Source organism: Petaurus breviceps, unplaced genomic scaffold, assembly GCF_028583685.1.
Source record: "Petaurus breviceps papuanus isolate PSGF00001 unplaced genomic scaffold, PetGlider_PUasm1.0 90510, whole genome shotgun sequence".
Taxonomy (NCBI): Eukaryota; Metazoa; Chordata; class Mammalia; order Diprotodontia; family Petauridae; genus Petaurus; species Petaurus breviceps.
In genome coordinates, this window is record NW_027187267.1 from 3,910,269 (window position 1) to 3,929,127 (window position 18,859).

An 18,859-nucleotide genomic window follows, 5' to 3' on the forward strand; every position below is an offset into this window, starting at 1 on the left:
CATTCAGAAAAGACAAGGTCCTGTATACCTTGAAGAGGCCAGGGGCAGCTCTGACAATGGTCTTCTACCTCCCAGGTAATCATGGTAACTGGGGATCACCCTATCACTGCCAAGGCCATTGCCAAAGGTGTTGGAATAATCTCTGAGAACAATGAGACTGTAGAGGATATTGCTGCCCGGCTAGGTGTGTCGGTCAACCAGGTGGATCCCAGGTGAGATCCCCAGACTCTTCAGTTCATGTCCTTCATCCTTTACTCTATCCCAGAAGTTCCCACTACCCTGATGTCCTGGGAGACATCTAGCAGTTAAGATTTACCAATTTTATGCATGTTAACATCATGCAATAGAGACATGCCTCCATATTGGGGAAGAATTAAAGGAGAAGAGGAGGGATAGAAGAGTAATAAATTGGGTTAGGAAAGGTTTTTAGTGTGATGGGAAATTAATAGGATCCTGGATAGGAAAGTGAGGAAAGGGAATGTGGAGATATAAGGACCTTAGTACAAAGACTTACAGACCATAAAATAAGGGCAATGACTTCAAAAAGGTTTTTCCAGTTCTCAATTCTACAATCCCATGATTACACATAAGGATAGTATGTTTAGGGACATTTTCAGGAGATTGATTTGAGAGAAGCAAAGAACTACTAGTTTCCTAGGAAAATCCTGCTTGGGAACTCCAGGACCTACAGTCCCCAGGACTCACCTTAGGAGATCCTTTTCCCTCTAGGAATGCAAAAGCCTGTGTGATTCATGGCACACAGCTAAAGGACATGTCACAAGATGAGCTAGACACTGTCCTCAGACAACACTCCGAGATTGTCTTCGCCCGAACTTCGCCTCAGCAAAAGCTCATCATTGTGGAAGGATGTCAGAGACAGGTGCAGGGAGAAAAGCAAGGGGGTGCCTTTCAGAGATAGATGGGAGTAGACCAGAATATATTATCTCTGGTCATAATGTCACTTTTAAGGTCATCGAATCACTGTACTGGGACATTACATGACTTAGGATCTGGTACTAGTTTTGCCACTGACTAGCTGGGTGACTGTGGTTAATCATTATACCTCTCTGGATCTCACCTATAAAATGAGGGGGGTAGAATTGGATAATCTCTTGAGTCCTTTCCAATCCTAACATTCTGTCATCTTAGATTTGAAGTGGGTAGACAGAGGAGTTGATGCAGCAACTTTGAACCTAGCTCCCTCATTCTTATGTCCATTAAAGCCAATATGGTTCCAACTAAGTTCAAGGCCAAGAACAATAGTGAACTAGAATAGAGGACCCATTTCAGGACTCAGTTTGGGGAAAGGGCTGGGGTGTGGGAGACTACAATCCAGCAAGGGAAATAAAGACCAAATCCTGCCCTACAACAGGACAAAGGGAGCCCTGTAATCTTCATGGTCTCTGTGGGCAAGTCCAGGTCTTGGGCACTGCATTAGCTCACAGCCTGTATATATCTGTACATATCTGTGACTCCCACCCAGGGTGCCATTGTGGCAGTGACAGGTGACGGGGTGAATGATTCTCCTGCCCTGAAGAAAGCTGACATTGGCATTGCCATGGGGATCACTGGCTCTGATGTTTCCAAGCAAGCAGCTGACATGATTCTTCTGGATGACAATTTTGCCTCCATTGTCACTGGTGTGGAGGAAGGTGAGGGATAGAAATGGGGTCATTGGACCTATGACTTACCTTTTTCACTTCATTAGAGCTGAAATGTCCAAGGCTATCTCTGTCACCCCACTTCTTCATTCCCTTCTAGCAGTCTCCACAGTCAACCTCCACCCCCAGTCTGGTAGATTTATAGTGAGGCTAATATGGCAGCTTAGACCCATTTGCTACTCCCACTGGGATTTTCCTCCCAATAGCATGAAAGGCCAAATTGGTCTCCTGGAGCTAATGTTATGGCCCTTTCATGACTAAATTCAAGTTAGTATAGGACTGGTTCACAGACTTACGGCACTCCACAAAAGACCAAGAAACCCCAAACCCAGCCCATCATTTTAGTAATGGATTCCTGAAGGATCATGATACACCAAGACCTAGAACCCCAAGGTTTATCTGCATGAATAAAGTGAACACCCCTATTCCCTGAAAAACTTTGATGGGCATTGGGTGTGAACTCAAGAATTCCACCTAGAGGGGTGGTTAGGTGGCACAGTGAATAGAGCACTGGCCCTGGAGTCAGGAGGACCTGAGTTCAAATCTAGTCTCAGCCACTTAACACTTACTAGCTGTGTGACCTTGGGCAAGTCACTTAACCCCAACTGCCTTGCTCTCTCCCCTCCAAAAAAAAAAGAATTCCACCTAGCAGTTTCCATGGCTTTCCCCCCAAAGCCTCTTCTTCCTGCCTAGCCTCCTCCTATATAATATTCCTGATAACCCAGGTACATCCCCACAGGCCGACTCATCTTTGACAATCTGAAGAAGTCCATCGCCTATACCCTGACCAGCAATATTCCTGAGATAAGCCCTTTCTTGTGCTTCATTATCTTCAATATACCTCTTCCTCTGGGCACTATCACCATTCTCTGCATTGACCTGGGTACTGATATGGTAAGGATCCAGTTAGAACCAAGTGAAGGGCACCTTCAATTAGAAGGGATGGGGTATAGAGAACACCTGTAGAGAGAGAAAGGGGCAAAGCTTAGGTAATTTGAGTATCCTTCTGAGTCTTATGTCACCTCTTCCCCTAGGTCCCGGCAATCTCCTTGGCCTATGAGACAGTGGAGAGTGACATAATGAAGCGTTTGCCTCGGGACCCCAAGAAGGACAAGCTGGTGAATCGACGACTCATCAGTGTGGCCTATGGACAAATTGGTGTGATTCTGGGAGACAAAATGGGGGCAGGTGGTGAATGGGGAAGAGTCAAAGGGAAGGGAGGAAGGAAAGTGAATAGGTATTTATATAATGCCTGCTCTACTATGTGCCCAGTAGTGTGCTAAGCACTTGTTACAAATATTATCTCATTTGATTCTCACAACAGCCCCAGGAAGTAGGTGCCATTAACTATCCCCATTTTTTAGATAAGAAAACTAAGGTAAACAGAAGTTAAGTGACTTGCTCAGGATCTTACAGCTACTTAAGTGTCTGAGGTCAGATTTGAAATCAGATCTTCCTGACTACAGGCCCAGTTCTCTAGCCAAAGTTTTTCTGAGATGTCCAAGTGTGGATATCTGGAGTGGGGGTGTCATTTTCCTTTTCAACAAATATAATTATGTGGGTCACTAAGCACTGGTGGTAGAAGGAATTCTGAGTCATGGCCCCTGCTCATGAAAGATTTATAATCTCATTGGAGATATGATCCATGTACACCAACAAGGTAAACAACAATATAAGTCAGTATGTGGTAAAAGCTCCATGAGTGGTACAAACAATAAATGTCTTGAAAGTACAAGGAAGAAACCAACCACCAGGACAGTTGGTTGGGAAGAGAGGAGGAAGAACTTGGACTATGTCTGCAAGGCAGGATAGGACTCAGACTAGTGGAGAAGAGAGGAAAGAACCAATCCAGGGAATGGGGCTGGGTTCAGGCAGCAAACACTAATTAAGCACTTACTGTATGCCAGGTACAGAGGACAGAGGCAACAAAGCACATAGTTCTTGGAGGAACACAGAGGATATATGAAGGGGGAACCAATAGGAGAGAAGATTGGACTGAGATGACAGCCAAATTATGGAAGTGCCCATAATAAATGCCCAGTTAAGGAGTTTCAACTTCATCCAATAGGAAATGGGAAGCCATTCTGTTTTCTGATTGGACAGTGGTAGCATTTTAGGAAGAATGGTCTTGGGATAACGTGCATGGTAGATTGTAGGGGAGGGGTAGAGAGACTGAAATGGGGATAACTATAGGAAGCTACCTTAATAATTAAGTTCAGGTTTGAGGTAATGAGGTAGAGGTTCTGGGGGTGGAAAGGGAAGACACTGCAGAAAGTTTCAGTGGGACTTGGTAACTGAATAAATGTGGGAAGATAGGGAGAAACTGAGGCTAAAATCTAGGTAGAAGTTAGGGATGAAATACAGATTGAAGAGTCATTCAAATTGAGGGAATAGTAGATCCTGCAAGAATTGAAGAAGCCTCTGAATGAGTCTTCCACATTTCCCTGCAGTCAACACCAAAGTAGCTGGCATCCAGGGCCCCCGATCTCTGTGCTTTTTCCCAGTGTCCTCCGTCTTCCTTCCTTCTCTGACCAGGCCCCTCCTCCTTTTCCTCCCATTTCCCACAGGGATGGTGCAGGCCCTAGCTGGCTTCTTCACTTACTTTGTGGTCCTCGCAGAGAATGGTTTCTGGCCCTCAATTCTGTTGGGCATCAGGATAGTTTGGGATGATTTTTCTGTGAATGACCTGGAAGATTGTTATGGACAGCAGTGGGTGAGTGAACTGGGAACAATGATGGAGTAAGGAGAGTCCTCATGACAGGAAGGAGTGGGGCATTGAGACCAAAAGGAACAACTTCTTGCCTCCCATCCAGCTGCCCTCAACCCCAAACACCCTTCTAGAATATCTTTCTATTGTTTCCAACAGTCTCCTTTATGGCCATGCCAACTGTTTGTTCTCTGCTCCAGTTCTGTCGGGGCTGTCTGTCCCCTGGGGTGTAGGAGGCCCTATCTCTTTCCCCTTTGTCACTGGAGGTTCTCTCTGCTGGCTCTTCCTGCTTTAGCTTCCAGTCAAGACTCCAGAGACCAGCACGAGAACCCTCTCATCTCCTTGTGCTTCCTTCCTTTGAAATCCATCTTTTCTTCTCCTGGCATCAGATGCCACAAAATAAAAATGCCATAGCAATACGTCCAGCCTCTTAGGATCCCAACCTTCTCATCCCCAATCCTGAATGTCTCAGAATCTAAAGGATGCCTTTCCATGGGGGTCACCCATCAAATGAAGCTCAGTAGAATTAAAGCAGAGTTACCACCCCATTCTGTGTGTGCACAAATCTGCGCATGTGCACACACACACACAAGTATTTTAATGTGTGTACATATTGACATGTCTGAGAACTTTGCTTTGTCTCTCTATGCCAGGGATCTACCTTTATTAATTTGAAGTATAAACATCCTCTCCTTCCTCCTTAAAGAGCTACACGACACATATTTATTTTATAAATTAAAGAGAAATAGTTAATTTTATTTAAGGAATTTTTTTTTTTTAGCAAACTCCTTCCCACACTTCAGATAATTAGAGATGCCTTACAAAGTCCTAAAACTAAAATTAGGAATCCTGTACCATACTTCTGTAATACTTGTGTAGCCGATATATATTAAACTGCTCACCTTTGGAGTATCCTAGAGGTCATTTGTTTAGGTGACACCAATTCACTTCTTCCTGCCTCCTCTCTAACCCAACCCTGCCCTCTCTCAGACTCTATCCCTTCCTTTACCTGGACTGTCCCCTGTGACTTCACTGTCCCTCCTGATCTTGATCTGTGCTGTGCCCTCTCCCCAGACCTATGAGCAGCGGAAGGTGGTAGAGTTCACATGCCAGACAGCCTTCTTCATCAGCATTGTAGAGGTGCAGTGGACTGACCTCATCATCTCCAAGACCCGTCGGAACTCTATCATCCACCAGGGCATGAAGTGAGCTTCCCACTATATAAGCATTCAAAGCGTCCATAGCCTTCTATCAAGAGAGCTTGTCACTTGCTGGCCACGTGCAGAAGGGACACCTCTCAGGCTGTTGTCAGCCTACCCCACCCGGACAACCTACCTCCTGGAAGTCCTGTCCCCTTACCCACTCTCCTCTCCATTTCTACATCACACCCCTGAACCTTTCCTTCCTAGGAACAAGGTCTTGATCTTTGGGTTATTTGAAGAGACGATTCTGGCAGCTTTTCTATCCTATTGCCCAGGCATGGATGTTGCCCTTCGCATGTACCCACTCAAGTGAGTATTGAGGGCAGGGTGGAAGGGAAACTTTGGGCCACCTGTGGACCCTACTCTATGCCAGGAAGACAAGTTCAAGTCTCTGTTCTCTGACACATCCTGGCTGTGTAATCCTGAGCTTATCGTTTAAGGTCTTAGTACTCTAGGCAACTCTCTAAGACTCTTAAGTTGCAGAGGAGGTCCCAACCTATGTTGATAGAAAGACATACTTTCCTGGGAGTTTCCTAGACTGGTGAAATCATAGATTCGATCCCTATTTCTATCCATACTATATCAGGTTCTGTTCTAAGCAATGGAGATAAAAAAAAAAAACCATAACCTAACCATTAAACAATCTTTGCCCTCAAGCAGGACATCAGATTCTATCTGGGGAAACAACATGTACACATATCAGTATATACAAAGTCAATAGAAGGCAATTTTGCCATGAGAGAATATGTACCAAAAAAACATGTGCTCACATATAGCCTATAGTCAACAGTGAGCATAATCCATGGATCAGCGCATCAGTGGTCAAGAGGAGGCTCACATCTGGCCTCTGAGTGGGGCTGACCCAGGAAGAGAGAGGCTGTGGCCAGGAGTGTGTGTGATCAGGTGCCAACTTACTGAGGGCACAGACCTTCTTGGCAAGAACACTGGATTTGGAGTCAGAGAACGTAGGTTCAAATGCAAGCTCTGCTCATTACTATCAAGTGCCTTAATTTTTGCAAAGTACATTACATGAATCATCTCATTTGATCCTTAAAACAAGTTCTATAAGGTAGATACTTCAAATATTATCATCCCTATTTTACAGAAGAGGCAGTTCACACTCAAAAATGTTAAGTGACTGGCCCATGATCACATAACTAGTGTCAGAACTTTGGTCTCTCCAAGTCTAGCTTCCTTTCTACTATTCCACATTTCTTCTTTTAGCACAAGTTTAGTTAGGTAAGCACAGAAACAAGCAAGGAAGTAATTCCACCTTCTACAGGAAGCTTTCCCCAGCCCCTCTTAATTCCAGTGCTTTTCCACTTTTAATTATTTCCTATTTATCCTGTATAAAGCTTGCTTTGTATATTTATTTGCATGTTGTCTCCCCCACTAAACTGTAAACTCCTTGAGGGCAGGGACTATCTTTTGCCTCTTTTTCTATCCTTAGCACTTAGCACAGGGTCTGGCATGTTTTGTTGTTCAGTTGGATCCGACTCTTCATGACCCCATTTGGAGTTTTCTTAGCAAAGATACTGAAGTGGTTTGCCATTTCCTTCTCCAGTTCATTTTACAGATAAAGAAACTGAGGTCGACAGAAGTAAAGTGACTTGCCCAAGGTCGCACAGTTAGTAAGTGTCTGAGGCCAGATTTGGACTCAAGAAGATGAGTCTTCCTGACTCTAGGTTTGGCACTATATCCAGTGCTCAATTTAGCTGGCTCCTTTGTGATCCTGGCTCAGAATACTGCAGCACAGAATTCTCAAGTTCAAGCAATTCACCAGTCTTAGTCTTCTGAGTGGCAGAGATCATAGGAATGCATTACCACACTCTGCTGCTCTCTGTTAATTTTCTTTTTCTTTTTTGCTTTTCATAGGGGCAATTGGGGCTAAGTGACTTGCCCCAGCTAGTAAGTGGTAATTATCTGAGGCTGGATTTGAACTCAGGTCCTCCTTTAGGGCCAGTGCTTTATTCACTGCACCACCTAGCTGCCCCTCTCTGTTAATTTTCAATGAATTGTGTCAGTGTAATGATATGACTTGCTGTAGGATATATTTTTTAAATTCTTCTGTCTTTTTTTGATGAGTAAAAATTACCTTCTTCCTTCCTAACCCAACCCATTCCCCTACTTCCAACTGAGAATGAAAGAAAAACAAAGCACCTGTTACAAACATATATAGTCAAGCAAAATGAATTCCTGCATTAAAAAACAAAACATGTTTCATTCTATACTGTGAGTTTCTTCACCTCTCCCAGGAGGTAGGTAGCATGTTTCATCATCAGTTTCTGATTTCTTGATTCATCATTACAAAGATCAGAGTTTCCCATTCTTTCAAAGTTGTTTGTCCTTACCGTCTTGTCATCATTGTATAAATTGTTCTCCTGGTTCTGTTTACTTCACTCTGCATCAGTTCATACAAATATTCCCAGGTTTCTCTGAAACTATCCCCTTTATCATTTCTTATAGCACAATGGCATGCTATTGTCTTCATATATAATAACTTGTTTGGCTAGCTATTCCTTATTTATGGGCATCCTCTCAGATTATCATTCTTTGCCACCTCTGAAAGAATTGTCAATATTTCTGTATATTGTCAGTTTGTTTTGCTTAGTACTAATCCCTCCCTTATCTATGCTCCCTTTAATTCCCCCTTCTCCCTTTCCTTCCTATTTCCCTGTTGAAATATATTTTTGTACCCACCTCTGTGTGTGTGTATTCTTTTGATCCATTCATATAAGAATGGGATTCCCTCTTTCCCTACCCCATCCTACTTATTTGTATAGATGTCTACTTACAAACCCTGACTATGTGAGAAAATTTTCCCTAGTCTTCCTTTCCCTACTCCCTGTTTCCAGTGGAACCTATCTCTTTCCATTCTTCCCCTCCCTTTCCATTCTTCCCTTAATATCAGCAAAATATAACAGAATCACTACCTGATCTTGTATAATTAGACTTCTTCTATGACTCCTAATGATGATAGAGTTCAAAAGGGACACATCTTCCCATATTAGAATGCAAGCAATTCATCCTTGTTTCCTTTATCATCACTTGTGTTTACGTTTTTATGTAATTCCCATGCTGTACTTCAAAGTTTCTACATAGCACTAGTCTTTTCATCATGAATGCTTGAAGTCCTCTATTAAAATTCCAATCTCTTCCCTTTAGTATTATTGTCAGTTTTTCTGAGTAAGTTATCCTTGTCTGTAAACCTGAATCTTTTGTCTTCTAGAATGTAATATTCCAAGCTCTTCATTTTCTGAGAGTCATGACCACTGAATCAGTGTTATCTTGACTATGGTTCCTCAACACTTGAATTCTTTCTTCTAACTGCTTACAGTATTTTTTCTTTGACCTAGAAGCCCTGGATTTTGACTACAATGTTCCTTGAAGTCTTCATTTTGAAGTCTCTTTTCAGGAGGTGACTAGTGGATCTTTCTATTTCTACTTTGCCCTCTGATTCTAAGAGATCTGGGCAATTTTCTTTTAAGATTTTTTGGAATATAAGGTCTTGGCTCTTTTTTGGTCATGATACTTAGGTAGCCCAATGAGTTCATTCTTAAATTTTTTTCTCCCAACATAGCTTACAGTTCAGTTCTTTTTGCTATGAGATACCTTACATTTTCTTCTCTTTTTTTCAGTCTTTTAACTTTGTTTTAATATTTCTTGTTGTCTTATGCAGCTGTTGGCTTCTATTTGGTCCATTCTAATTTTCATGGAGTTCATTGCTTGGGCAAAGTTTGTGCCTCTCATACGAAGCATTCCCTTTCTAATTATTTTTTCCACAGCTCTCATTTTTTTGCCAGTTTTTTTCTTCTGGAATTCTCATGTCATTGATAAAAACATTTTTAATTCTTTTTAAAAAATTCTTGTTTGATGTCTTCCAGGAATTCTAATTGAATTTGTGCCCAAACTTTATTTTTCTTTGAGGCTTTGCTTATAGATGTTTTGGAATCATTCTCTTGTTCTGGGTTTGTCTTAATCATCCCTGTCACCATACTAGTGTTTGTTTTATGGTGGAATTCTTTCTTTCTTTGCTCCTTCTTCTAGCTTGCTTTCTGACTTTGGGCTTCATGCTAGGGCCTGGCTCTTCACACTTTGGGAGAAAATATCTGGGCCAGCCCTGTTGCTGCTTTCTTGTGGGTTTGAATATCATATTCCAGTATCAGCTCAAGCAAGGGACCTAAAAGCTTTCAGTGCTCCCAAAGTGGGTTCCACAAGTCCCTGCTTTGATTTTGGACTTAAGCAACAGTAGCCTACTTCTGGGTTCAGCCAGCTAAGGAAGCTCTGCTGGTTCTGAGGGCACAGAACCAAAGACTCACCTTTAGTCTGGGATTTTTGCCCTGCTTATTCCTGTAGGCTTCATACTGGGCTAAGAAAGGATTCAACAAAGTATAGCCCATGAGCTAAATCCAGTCCAAATCCTGCCTATTTTTGTACAGATAAGAATGATTTACTGACCCATGGGCTAGAGGTTGGAAAGGAAACCCTGCTCTGCTTCTGAGGTCAGAGTCACACTGCTGCTATTTGCTTTTGAACATATTTCTCTCAGCCCAGAATGCCACCCCTGGGTGTAGGTTTCCTTCCACAGTCAGTCCTAGATCTGTGACCCAGGACTGGGTAGTGAGCAACAAAGCTGCCAGTTGGCACCTGTTCCCATGCCCTATTATGCCCAGGAATGGTTCTGGGACCTCCTTTTGTCCTAGCACAAAGCCTCTCCCTATACTGGAATGCTCCATCTGGCCACTCCTAGATAGACATTTTCTCAGAGTCAACAGACTTCTCTCTTCCCTTATGGCAGCCAGGCTGGAAAAGTGACTCACTGTGGCTTTTTCCTTTTGATTTCTCCATCCAGATTTCATCTAGTGCATTTTCTGGATCTATTTGGAGGAGAGTTTGGGGAGGGAGCTCACTGCTCTGCTCCCTGCTAATCTGTCATTTGACTTCCCCGCCCACACACACATAGTACTAGAATACAAACGTACAAGCTTTCCTGTTCCTTTCTCATACCTTCACCAAGGATAAAGGATACCCTCGATATGTGTGCAAAGTCTTCTTACAAAGGTTTCATAAAAATCAGAAATTAAACATATGAGGCTGTAGTTGATGACATTTTGTAGATTGCCTTTTTTCAGTAGTAATAACATTTCTGATTTTTTTCCCAAACATTTGGAATCTTTGTTTTTCTCAGACAGCTTAAGAATTGAGACCTCAGGGAAGCTAGGTGGTGAGGTGGATAGAGCTACTGCTGCTTTATATATAGCCCTGGAGTCAGGAGGACCTGAGTTCAAATCTAACTTCAGACATTTACTAGCTGTGTGACCCTGGGCAAGTCACTTAACTCCAATTGCCTCTGAAAAAAAAGAAAAATTAATTGAGACCTCATTTCCCTCAAAACTGTATCACCTCTAGCATGGGCCTCCTCTGTGTAGTCTAGGAAAGCTGTTTGTTTTTTTATTCCATCTTTGAATCAGATTTCTCTGATAGTATTTGGTATCCATCTTTGTTTTCTTTAGTACTATTTCTGCTCTCTTATACCGCATACTGGAAACTATGATATCGGACTCCAACTGTGGGTATTTCTTTGTCATCAGCACTGAATTTTTTAAAAATAATGTTGACAGATCTTTTCTGTTTTTCATCTGTTTGATGTCTTTATTTGAGTTTGATCTTTAAATGCTCTCAGGAGGATAAGGCTTATTCAGATCTCTTCCAAGTTTTCTGTAAATTTGTTTTTCTCTCTAATCCTGCTCAATATTAAATTAAGCAAAACTGATCACAATCTTCTACTGTCCTTCTCCATAAGTTTCATGAATGAGTTTATATTCTGAACCAATTTTTGGCCATCCTATTTCTCTTCTTGGCTAAGAGATTAAGGTAGTTTCTAAGATCTTTTTATCTCATTGTGGAAATTGATTTGAGTTAAACTTACTTAAGAAACAGTAATAGTGGGGTGGCCAGGTAGCACAGTGAGTAAGAACACAGGCTCCAGTGTCGGGATGACCTGGGGATCGAATCCAGGCTCAGACACTTAGCACCCACCCAGAAACACCTGGCCATGTAACCTTGAGCAAATTACTTAACCCCAATTGCTTAAAAAAAACAGTAATAGTCTTTTGATATCCTTTTACCAATTTCCCATTTTTCAGTGTCAGTAACACTCTCCGTTGTTTCTGCCACTCTGTTATCATAAAATTAAAAAAAAAAAAGAAGACTAAGGGACATTTTGTATTTTTCTTTGTTTCGTGGCTTGCCATCTTCAAATGAATTCATCACCTACCATCATGCCTACCAATGATAAGGTCTTCCACACTTAACTAGATTGATCTTTATAAAATAGACACTATCACTAAAATCACAAGGGAAGGCAAAGGGTTCAGAAGATAAAAATGTATTTGGAAAGTAAATAATTGTTTACTAAGAAGATAGTGAGAGAATGAATTTGGACTGTGGAGCACAACTTAAAATTTAGAGATTCCTGGTGAGGGATGGAAAATGTCTAGCAAGGACTTAAAAGGATTGTTTATGGGGTGTCTTACAGATTTAATCAAAAGAGGTTTAACTTAAAAGGATGAAAGTGAGAGATAACTGATTTTGTCTTAACTATGAAACTAGATTCTTTAGATTATAGCTACAATAAAGGAAGAAAAGCAGTTGAGATATACCCATAAGATCATGGACAATAAAATCCAAGGAGAATTCAAACCATGGACTTGCACTTCCAAAGCAAGAGGAACAGGAGGTCCTAATGGGAGGAGCTAAATTTGATATTATTGGCATCATTGAGATTTTGGTGGGATAGAGTATCATAGCCACAGTAGGACTCAGATGAACATACCTTATCCTAAAGAAACAAAATTGGGGTGGCTAGGTGGTGTAGTGAATAGAGCACCAGCCCTGGAGTCAGGAGGACCTGAGTTCAAATTCTGCCTCAGACACTTACCACAAAAGCTAGCTGTGTGACCTTGGGCAAGTCACTTAACCCCAACTGCCCTCCGAAAAGCAAAAAAAAAAAAAAAAGAAACAGAATAGGTTTAAAAAAGTTATATATAGGGGCAGCCAGGTAGCACAGCGAGTAAGAGCACCGGCTCCAGTGTCAGGATGACCTGGTGATCGAATCCCAGGCTCAGATACTCAGCACCACACCCAGAAATAACTGGCCGTGTAACCTTGAGCAAGTTACTTAACCCTGATTGCTTTAAAAAAAAAAGTTATATATATTCAAAAGTTATACTCACATGAAGAAATCTAGGAACTAGAAAAGAAAAGCATAATATGGAGCATTTGAGTAAAGATCAGTGGAAGAAGAAATAGAAGTAATTTTTGTCATTGGCGTATACTTCAGAAAGGAACAATTTTGGAAACATCACAAGAGTGGCACAATGACATTGTGTAATATTGATAGCAGACTTCAAATTAACCAGAAATCTGCTGAAACTCCCTCTAACAGAACAGCTAACAACTTCTCAACTTGCCTTAATGATGAAGAATGAAATTAACAAAGGGGAGTTTTATTCTGGAGCTGATTCTCACTAATAGGGAAAAACTGATTTCTGGAAAGGAAAGATTAGAACTTTGGGGGAAGTGACTACTCCTAGCATTTGAGAGAGGAGAAGACATCTGGCCTTCGTCTACCACGTTTGAGGAAAGCAGATTTCAAAGATCTAGAGAAAAGGTAAGTAGGATCCCATGAACTAAAAGCGTGCTCGTGAAGTCAGCCCAGAAGGAATGGGAAATGCTCAGGAATTAAATTTTAAAAAGAAAACATTTCCAATTGGGAGAAAACCAGAAGCTGTCTGAAGATGTAAATGCACAGGGAACTTATCAACCAATTTAAGATTTTAAAAAGAATTATCCAAATAATGGAAGCAAGGACAGCAAACAGGATGAATATGGCAAAGCCCTGTAAAAATAGTTTCAAGAGAGTTAAAGCTGCAGGTGAACTGAGGTGGTGACAGAGGCTAAAGACAACAGGGATTGGATTTTTTTTAACTATATTGGGAGGGAAAAAAAGGGCATTCCTTAGGGATAATGAGATGACGATGACAAATAACAAGGAAAGAAGCGCTGCTCATTTCTAATTTTTCTATTTTCTCTGTCTGTAATGACCTTTGCTCTGGAAACAACAAAATCAAAACAACTGACAGTTAATTATCCAATATAATCAAGGGAGTTAGTAAGAGAGTACCTGGTTGCCCTTGACAAATTCTACTCACCTGCCTAGATGAACTATATATCCTTAGATACCAAATGAACTGGTAGATATGATTGCTAAGTTACTGTCAGCAATATTTGAAAGATCAGGAAAAATGGGTTAGGTGCCATAAGATTAGAGAAAGGCAAATATCTCAATTTTCCAAAAAAAAAAAAAAAAGGAGGAGAACAAAGCCTTCAGACTATAAGCTAGAGATCTGACTTCTATTCATGGAAAAATTCTAGAATAGACCATTAAGAGCCAGTTGGTGAAATTTAAGTAGGGAAATACTACAAAAAGCCAGCATGGCTTCATCAAAAATAGGTCATGCCAGACTAACCTTATTTCCTTTTTTGACACAGATACTAAACTGGTAGCTAAGGGGAATACTGTAGATATAATTTACCTAGGTTTTAGTGAAGCTTTTTGACAAAGTGTGTCATGCTATTCTTAAAGAGAAAATGGAGAGATACTAGAAAATAATATACTTATGTGGGTTTGGAACTGGTTGAATGCCTGAACTCTCAGAGTAGTCATTAAATGGCTGACAACATTTTGGTAGGAAGAGTGACCCTGTGCTGGTTAATATGTTTATCAATGACTTGAATAAAGGTACAAGTAAAGGTACATTATCATCAAATTTGCAGATGATACAAAGTTGAGAGAGATAACTAACACATTAGATAACTGTTGGGATCCAAAAAGATCTTGACTGAATTTATCAGGATGAAATTCAGTAGTGATAAAGACAATCTTACATTTCAGTTTTAAAAAATCAACAAGTACAAGATCGATAGGAGTGGGGTAGGAAAATGTTTAGATAGCAATTTGTCAGGAAAAAAAAATCTGGGTGTTTCTGTGACCTTCAAGCCCAACAGGTGAGTGTGATGTGACAGCTAGAGTTAATGTGCTCTTGGATTGGACTCAAATGCCCAGTTTCTAGAACCAAAGAAGTGGTGATTCTACCATATTCTATTCTAGGCAGACCACAGCTGGAGTATTATGTTCAGTTCTGAACAGTATAATTAGTTTTTTTTTTAAACTTTATTAACCTATACTTTAAGAGGGACATGTGCAAAATACCTTCATCAGGGCAACTGGGATGGTGATGGGTCTTGAGTCCATTTTATACGCAGCTCAGTTGAAGGAATTGAGGAGATATAACCTGGAGAAGAAAATATGTAAGAGGAACAAGATAGCCATAGTCAAGTATTTGAAGAGCTGTTATGTGTAAGAAAGATTAGATATGTTCTATGTGATCCAAAGGGCAGAACCAGGACCAAAGGGTGGAAGCTGTGAAATGGAAAATTTAGATTCAGTATCAGGAAAAACTTCCTAATAATTAAGAGCTCTCCAAAAATAGAATGGGCTACCTGGAAAAGTGACTGGTTTCCCCTCATTGGAAATCTTCAAGTAGAGAATGGTTGACCACTCGTCAATCAATAAATCAAACAATAGGAATTTATTGAGTACCTACTATGGGTTAGGCACTGTGATAGGTGCTGGGGATGCAATGACAAAATGAAAAAAAAATCCCTGCCTTCAAAGAGCTTACATTCCATTAAGAGAAGAAATGTGTGTAAATAAACATACATAAAATACGTAGAAAATAAATGTGATGTGAATGGGGCGGGGGGCAAGGAGGAATGGGGGGGGGGGGGCAGCAGAGTAGTATCTGAGATAGATCAGGAAAACTTCCTGCAGAAGGTGGAACCTGAGCAAAGTTTTCAAGTAAACAAGGGATTTGAAGAGGAGGTGGTATAGTGACATTATGGGCATAGGGACAGCCAAAAGAGACAGTGTCATATATAAAGGAAAGCAAGAAGGATATTTTGGCTAGACTTTGTAGCGTGGGAAGGGGACTAATATAATTAAGTTGGAAAGGCAGGTTGAGGTCAGGTTTTCAAGGCTAAAAGGAACAGCCTAAATTTAATTCTTGAAGCAATAAGGAGCCCTTAGAATTTATTGATTAGAGTAGTGACATGGTTGCTCACTTTGACAAAAATCACTTTGGTAAGGAGAATGAATTGGAAAGAAGAGGAACTTCAAGCAAGGAGTGCAATTAGGAGGCTTTCGTTATAATCCATGAGAGAGGTGATGGAAACCTGAACTAGGACAGTAGCCACATGAAAAGAGAGAAGGGGACAGATATTACAAATGTTGTAAAGGTAGAAACAAGATAACTTTACAAATGATTACATACATGGGGTGAATTAGTGTAACATCTGGTTTCTCTTAGCCTCATGCCAGCTAACTTTTAGACAGAGGTTGTTTAGAAATAGACAAAAATATTTCTGAAGTTGCAAACCTGATTAAGTAGATGGATGACAGGGTCCTCTCCAGATAGAGAGGTCAGAAAATGGGGAGGTTTTAGGAGGAAAGATGCCACATTTCACCACATAATCGTTACCACCGCATAATCGTCGCACCCTGTTTATGTTTTTTTTTTTTCAGTCCAAATATTGGTTTATAACCTTAAATTGCGAAATCCTTGCATGGTATAATTCGGTTGGTCACACCACTTAAAAGTTAAACAGAGCAGCAATGTACTTACCAGTGGCATGTGGCTATGTATTTATTTCTCAAGCATTGTGAGCCCTGAGTCTAGAATTCTCAGTGCATGCACCTTGTCAGTATATTTCCAAAAGTTGACTTGCGTGATTTGTTTAGAGCACTGAAGTACTAATGGTATTGTTACTCAACCCAGTGAAGAGCCATAGGTGTGAAGCAGCCATGAGTAAGTCATGTGATATGGTAAGACTTGCATCTTCCTGTGCTAGCAGTTTGTCTGCTAGAGATACAGTTTAGTAATAAATTATTTTTAAGTAATACCGGCACAATTTAAATTTTTTTTTAAGTTTCACATAATAATCACACCCCACTTTTTGCAAAAAAATATTTGGCATAAAATCTGCAATTATGTGAGGAAATACAGTAATATCTTTAATTTTGGACATGTTAAATTTGAGATTACTACATGATACTTCTTTGAAATATTCAGTTGGAAATGCACAGTGAGAAGCAAAGGGAGAAAGGGGTGGCTATCTAGATATCTATATGAGATCCACAGGAGCTAGACCAGGTGGTCACCAAGTGAGAGAGAGATTGGAAAGGGAGGAGAAGAGCACCTTTGACAGAGCCTTACATACCCAGGCCTGGTTTGGACTCAGTGGCCACTGAAATCTCTCAAAACTTTCAAGTTCTGTGGTTCTCTGACCATACTTGCAACCTTTCCTGCATAGTAGAAGTCTCCAGAGCCTGTGCTCCCTTGGCACAGCCTCTGGGGTCCCAAAGTCACTTTCCAGGCCATGGCAATGCATGGGAATAAGGTTTTAGGGAAATTATACACAGACTATTACTATTCCTCATTGGTACTGTTTTTATAAGCACAATACATATTCTATATTATATAATTGTACAATATACTGATTATGTCATATTAACATCGTATAATCCCAAGTCCCAAGTCCTATCCAAAATTGAGTAATGGTTGTTTTTACTGAAATCAAAGCAAATTATTTCTCTTTAACTCTTACCTTTTCCTTCTTTGGCTTAATTTCAGGCATCTATATAGTTCTAGGGTCTATGACTACCTCTGCCACCTTTGTGTAGTGATAGATCAATATGTACACATCTTTATCTGTAAACTTCTGGGAGTATTTGTATCTTTTTCTGTGTATTATATATGCATGACATTATATATGTCACTAATTTGATATTAGTTTCCATGAGATACAAATGGAAATCAGTCTAACAGACAGACTAACTCAACTTGAATTACCTCTATGCACACAAGTACACACACACACACACACACACACGCACGCATGCGTGCACGCAGAGTTATCTCTTCCATATTGCAACTTTCCCCATTGCAGTATTTTATCTTTTAATACCACAATAATTCAGACTTCTTCTCTGGTACAAAGGGAGGGCCAAAAAATTTTACGTGGATTTTCCAGAACAAGGAGGTATGACACCCCTAAACCCCCATGATATGGAAGGTACTTTCTAGGTCTGAGCTATTGTCCCAGGATATGAAGAGGTTCTGAGTTTTTCTTTTGTCCCATAAAGATTACTGGTATCCCTGTACTTTCCTCACTCTGATGATAAACCAGGGTATATGGGGGTCAGCTGTCATTTCCCACCTTATTATTGACACTCTTGTTTCCCATAGACTATCCTGGTGGTTCTGTGCCTTACCCTACAGTCTTATTATCTTAATCTATGATGAGACCCGAAAATACATCATACGGCACAACCCTGGTGGTGAGTGTTCCTCTAAACCCAAGCTGCCTCCACTATTTCATAAATCTTGTTGCCTCAGATCCTTCAACTTACCATCATTTTTACCAGATGCCAATCTACATAACACACATACTCATACCAATACATACACACACATATTTCAATGTCCTGTGGCCCCAGCCCCTTAAACCTGCAACCCTATTGCTTGCCTCCATCTTGTTCTCCCAGGTACTTTTCCAGGCACTCCTTACTGACCCAAGCTGCCCAGAAGAGTCACCCTCACCAGACACTGCTACACTAGTTAACCTTGGCTTCCTCTCTTTAACAGGCTGGATGGAGATGGAGACATACTACTGAGAGCAGCAGAGGAGACACCATGCACTGGATAGAAAGAGCATCCTGGAAGTGGAGGTGGTGGGAGGTGGGTGGCTGGCTCATGAGATTGGCTAGGCAGAGGTTAGTGCCTACTTAAAACCAAGGAAGAGTTAGGTTTGGGGAGGGAAACTAGGATATCCCTGTATGGGGAGGGATAAGAAGGGGTAAGGGTAAGAAGGGAAGGGGGATTAATAGGCAAAGTGAGAGAGGTTTACAATTGACCAAGTTTGGGCTGATAGGGATTGTAGGAAAATGTTGCCCTGTAGACATAACTGTGAATAGCCATTCTAGATAATAAAAAGTTTTAATATGTTACAACTATACTAGGTTTGTATCTTCTATTTGGGGGAGAGGGGTGGTAACTGGGGATAGCCCCTTTTTAAGTTCTAGTGCCTAACCCAAGAGAACCTCAGGGACTAAAAGGAAAACTGACATATAGAAGAAGGTGTGGCCTAATCAGGTCATTTCAAGGATC

The 18,859-nt window shown here is 40.9% G+C and overlaps 1 protein-coding gene across 1 annotated transcript in view; it reads left to right on the top strand.

The window, feature by feature from the left end:
- Positions 1 to 18,366, top strand: part of LOC138141978 (sodium/potassium-transporting ATPase subunit alpha-2-like) — a 67,054-nt gene extending 48,688 nt beyond the window's left edge. The window contains exons 14-23 of the mRNA XM_069062875.1: positions 76 to 212; positions 730 to 880; positions 1,484 to 1,652; positions 2,401 to 2,555; positions 2,696 to 2,819; positions 4,229 to 4,374; positions 5,443 to 5,573; positions 5,778 to 5,879; positions 17,939 to 18,030; positions 18,338 to 18,366. Of these exons, the coding sequence (XP_068918976.1) occupies positions 76 to 212; positions 730 to 880; positions 1,484 to 1,652; positions 2,401 to 2,555; positions 2,696 to 2,819; positions 4,229 to 4,374; positions 5,443 to 5,573; positions 5,778 to 5,879; positions 17,939 to 18,030; positions 18,338 to 18,366 (1,236 nt within the window). The remainder of the gene's footprint in view (positions 1 to 75; positions 213 to 729; positions 881 to 1,483; positions 1,653 to 2,400; positions 2,556 to 2,695; positions 2,820 to 4,228; positions 4,375 to 5,442; positions 5,574 to 5,777; positions 5,880 to 17,938; positions 18,031 to 18,337) is intronic.
- The last annotated feature ends 493 nt before the right edge of the window (positions 18,367 to 18,859 follow it).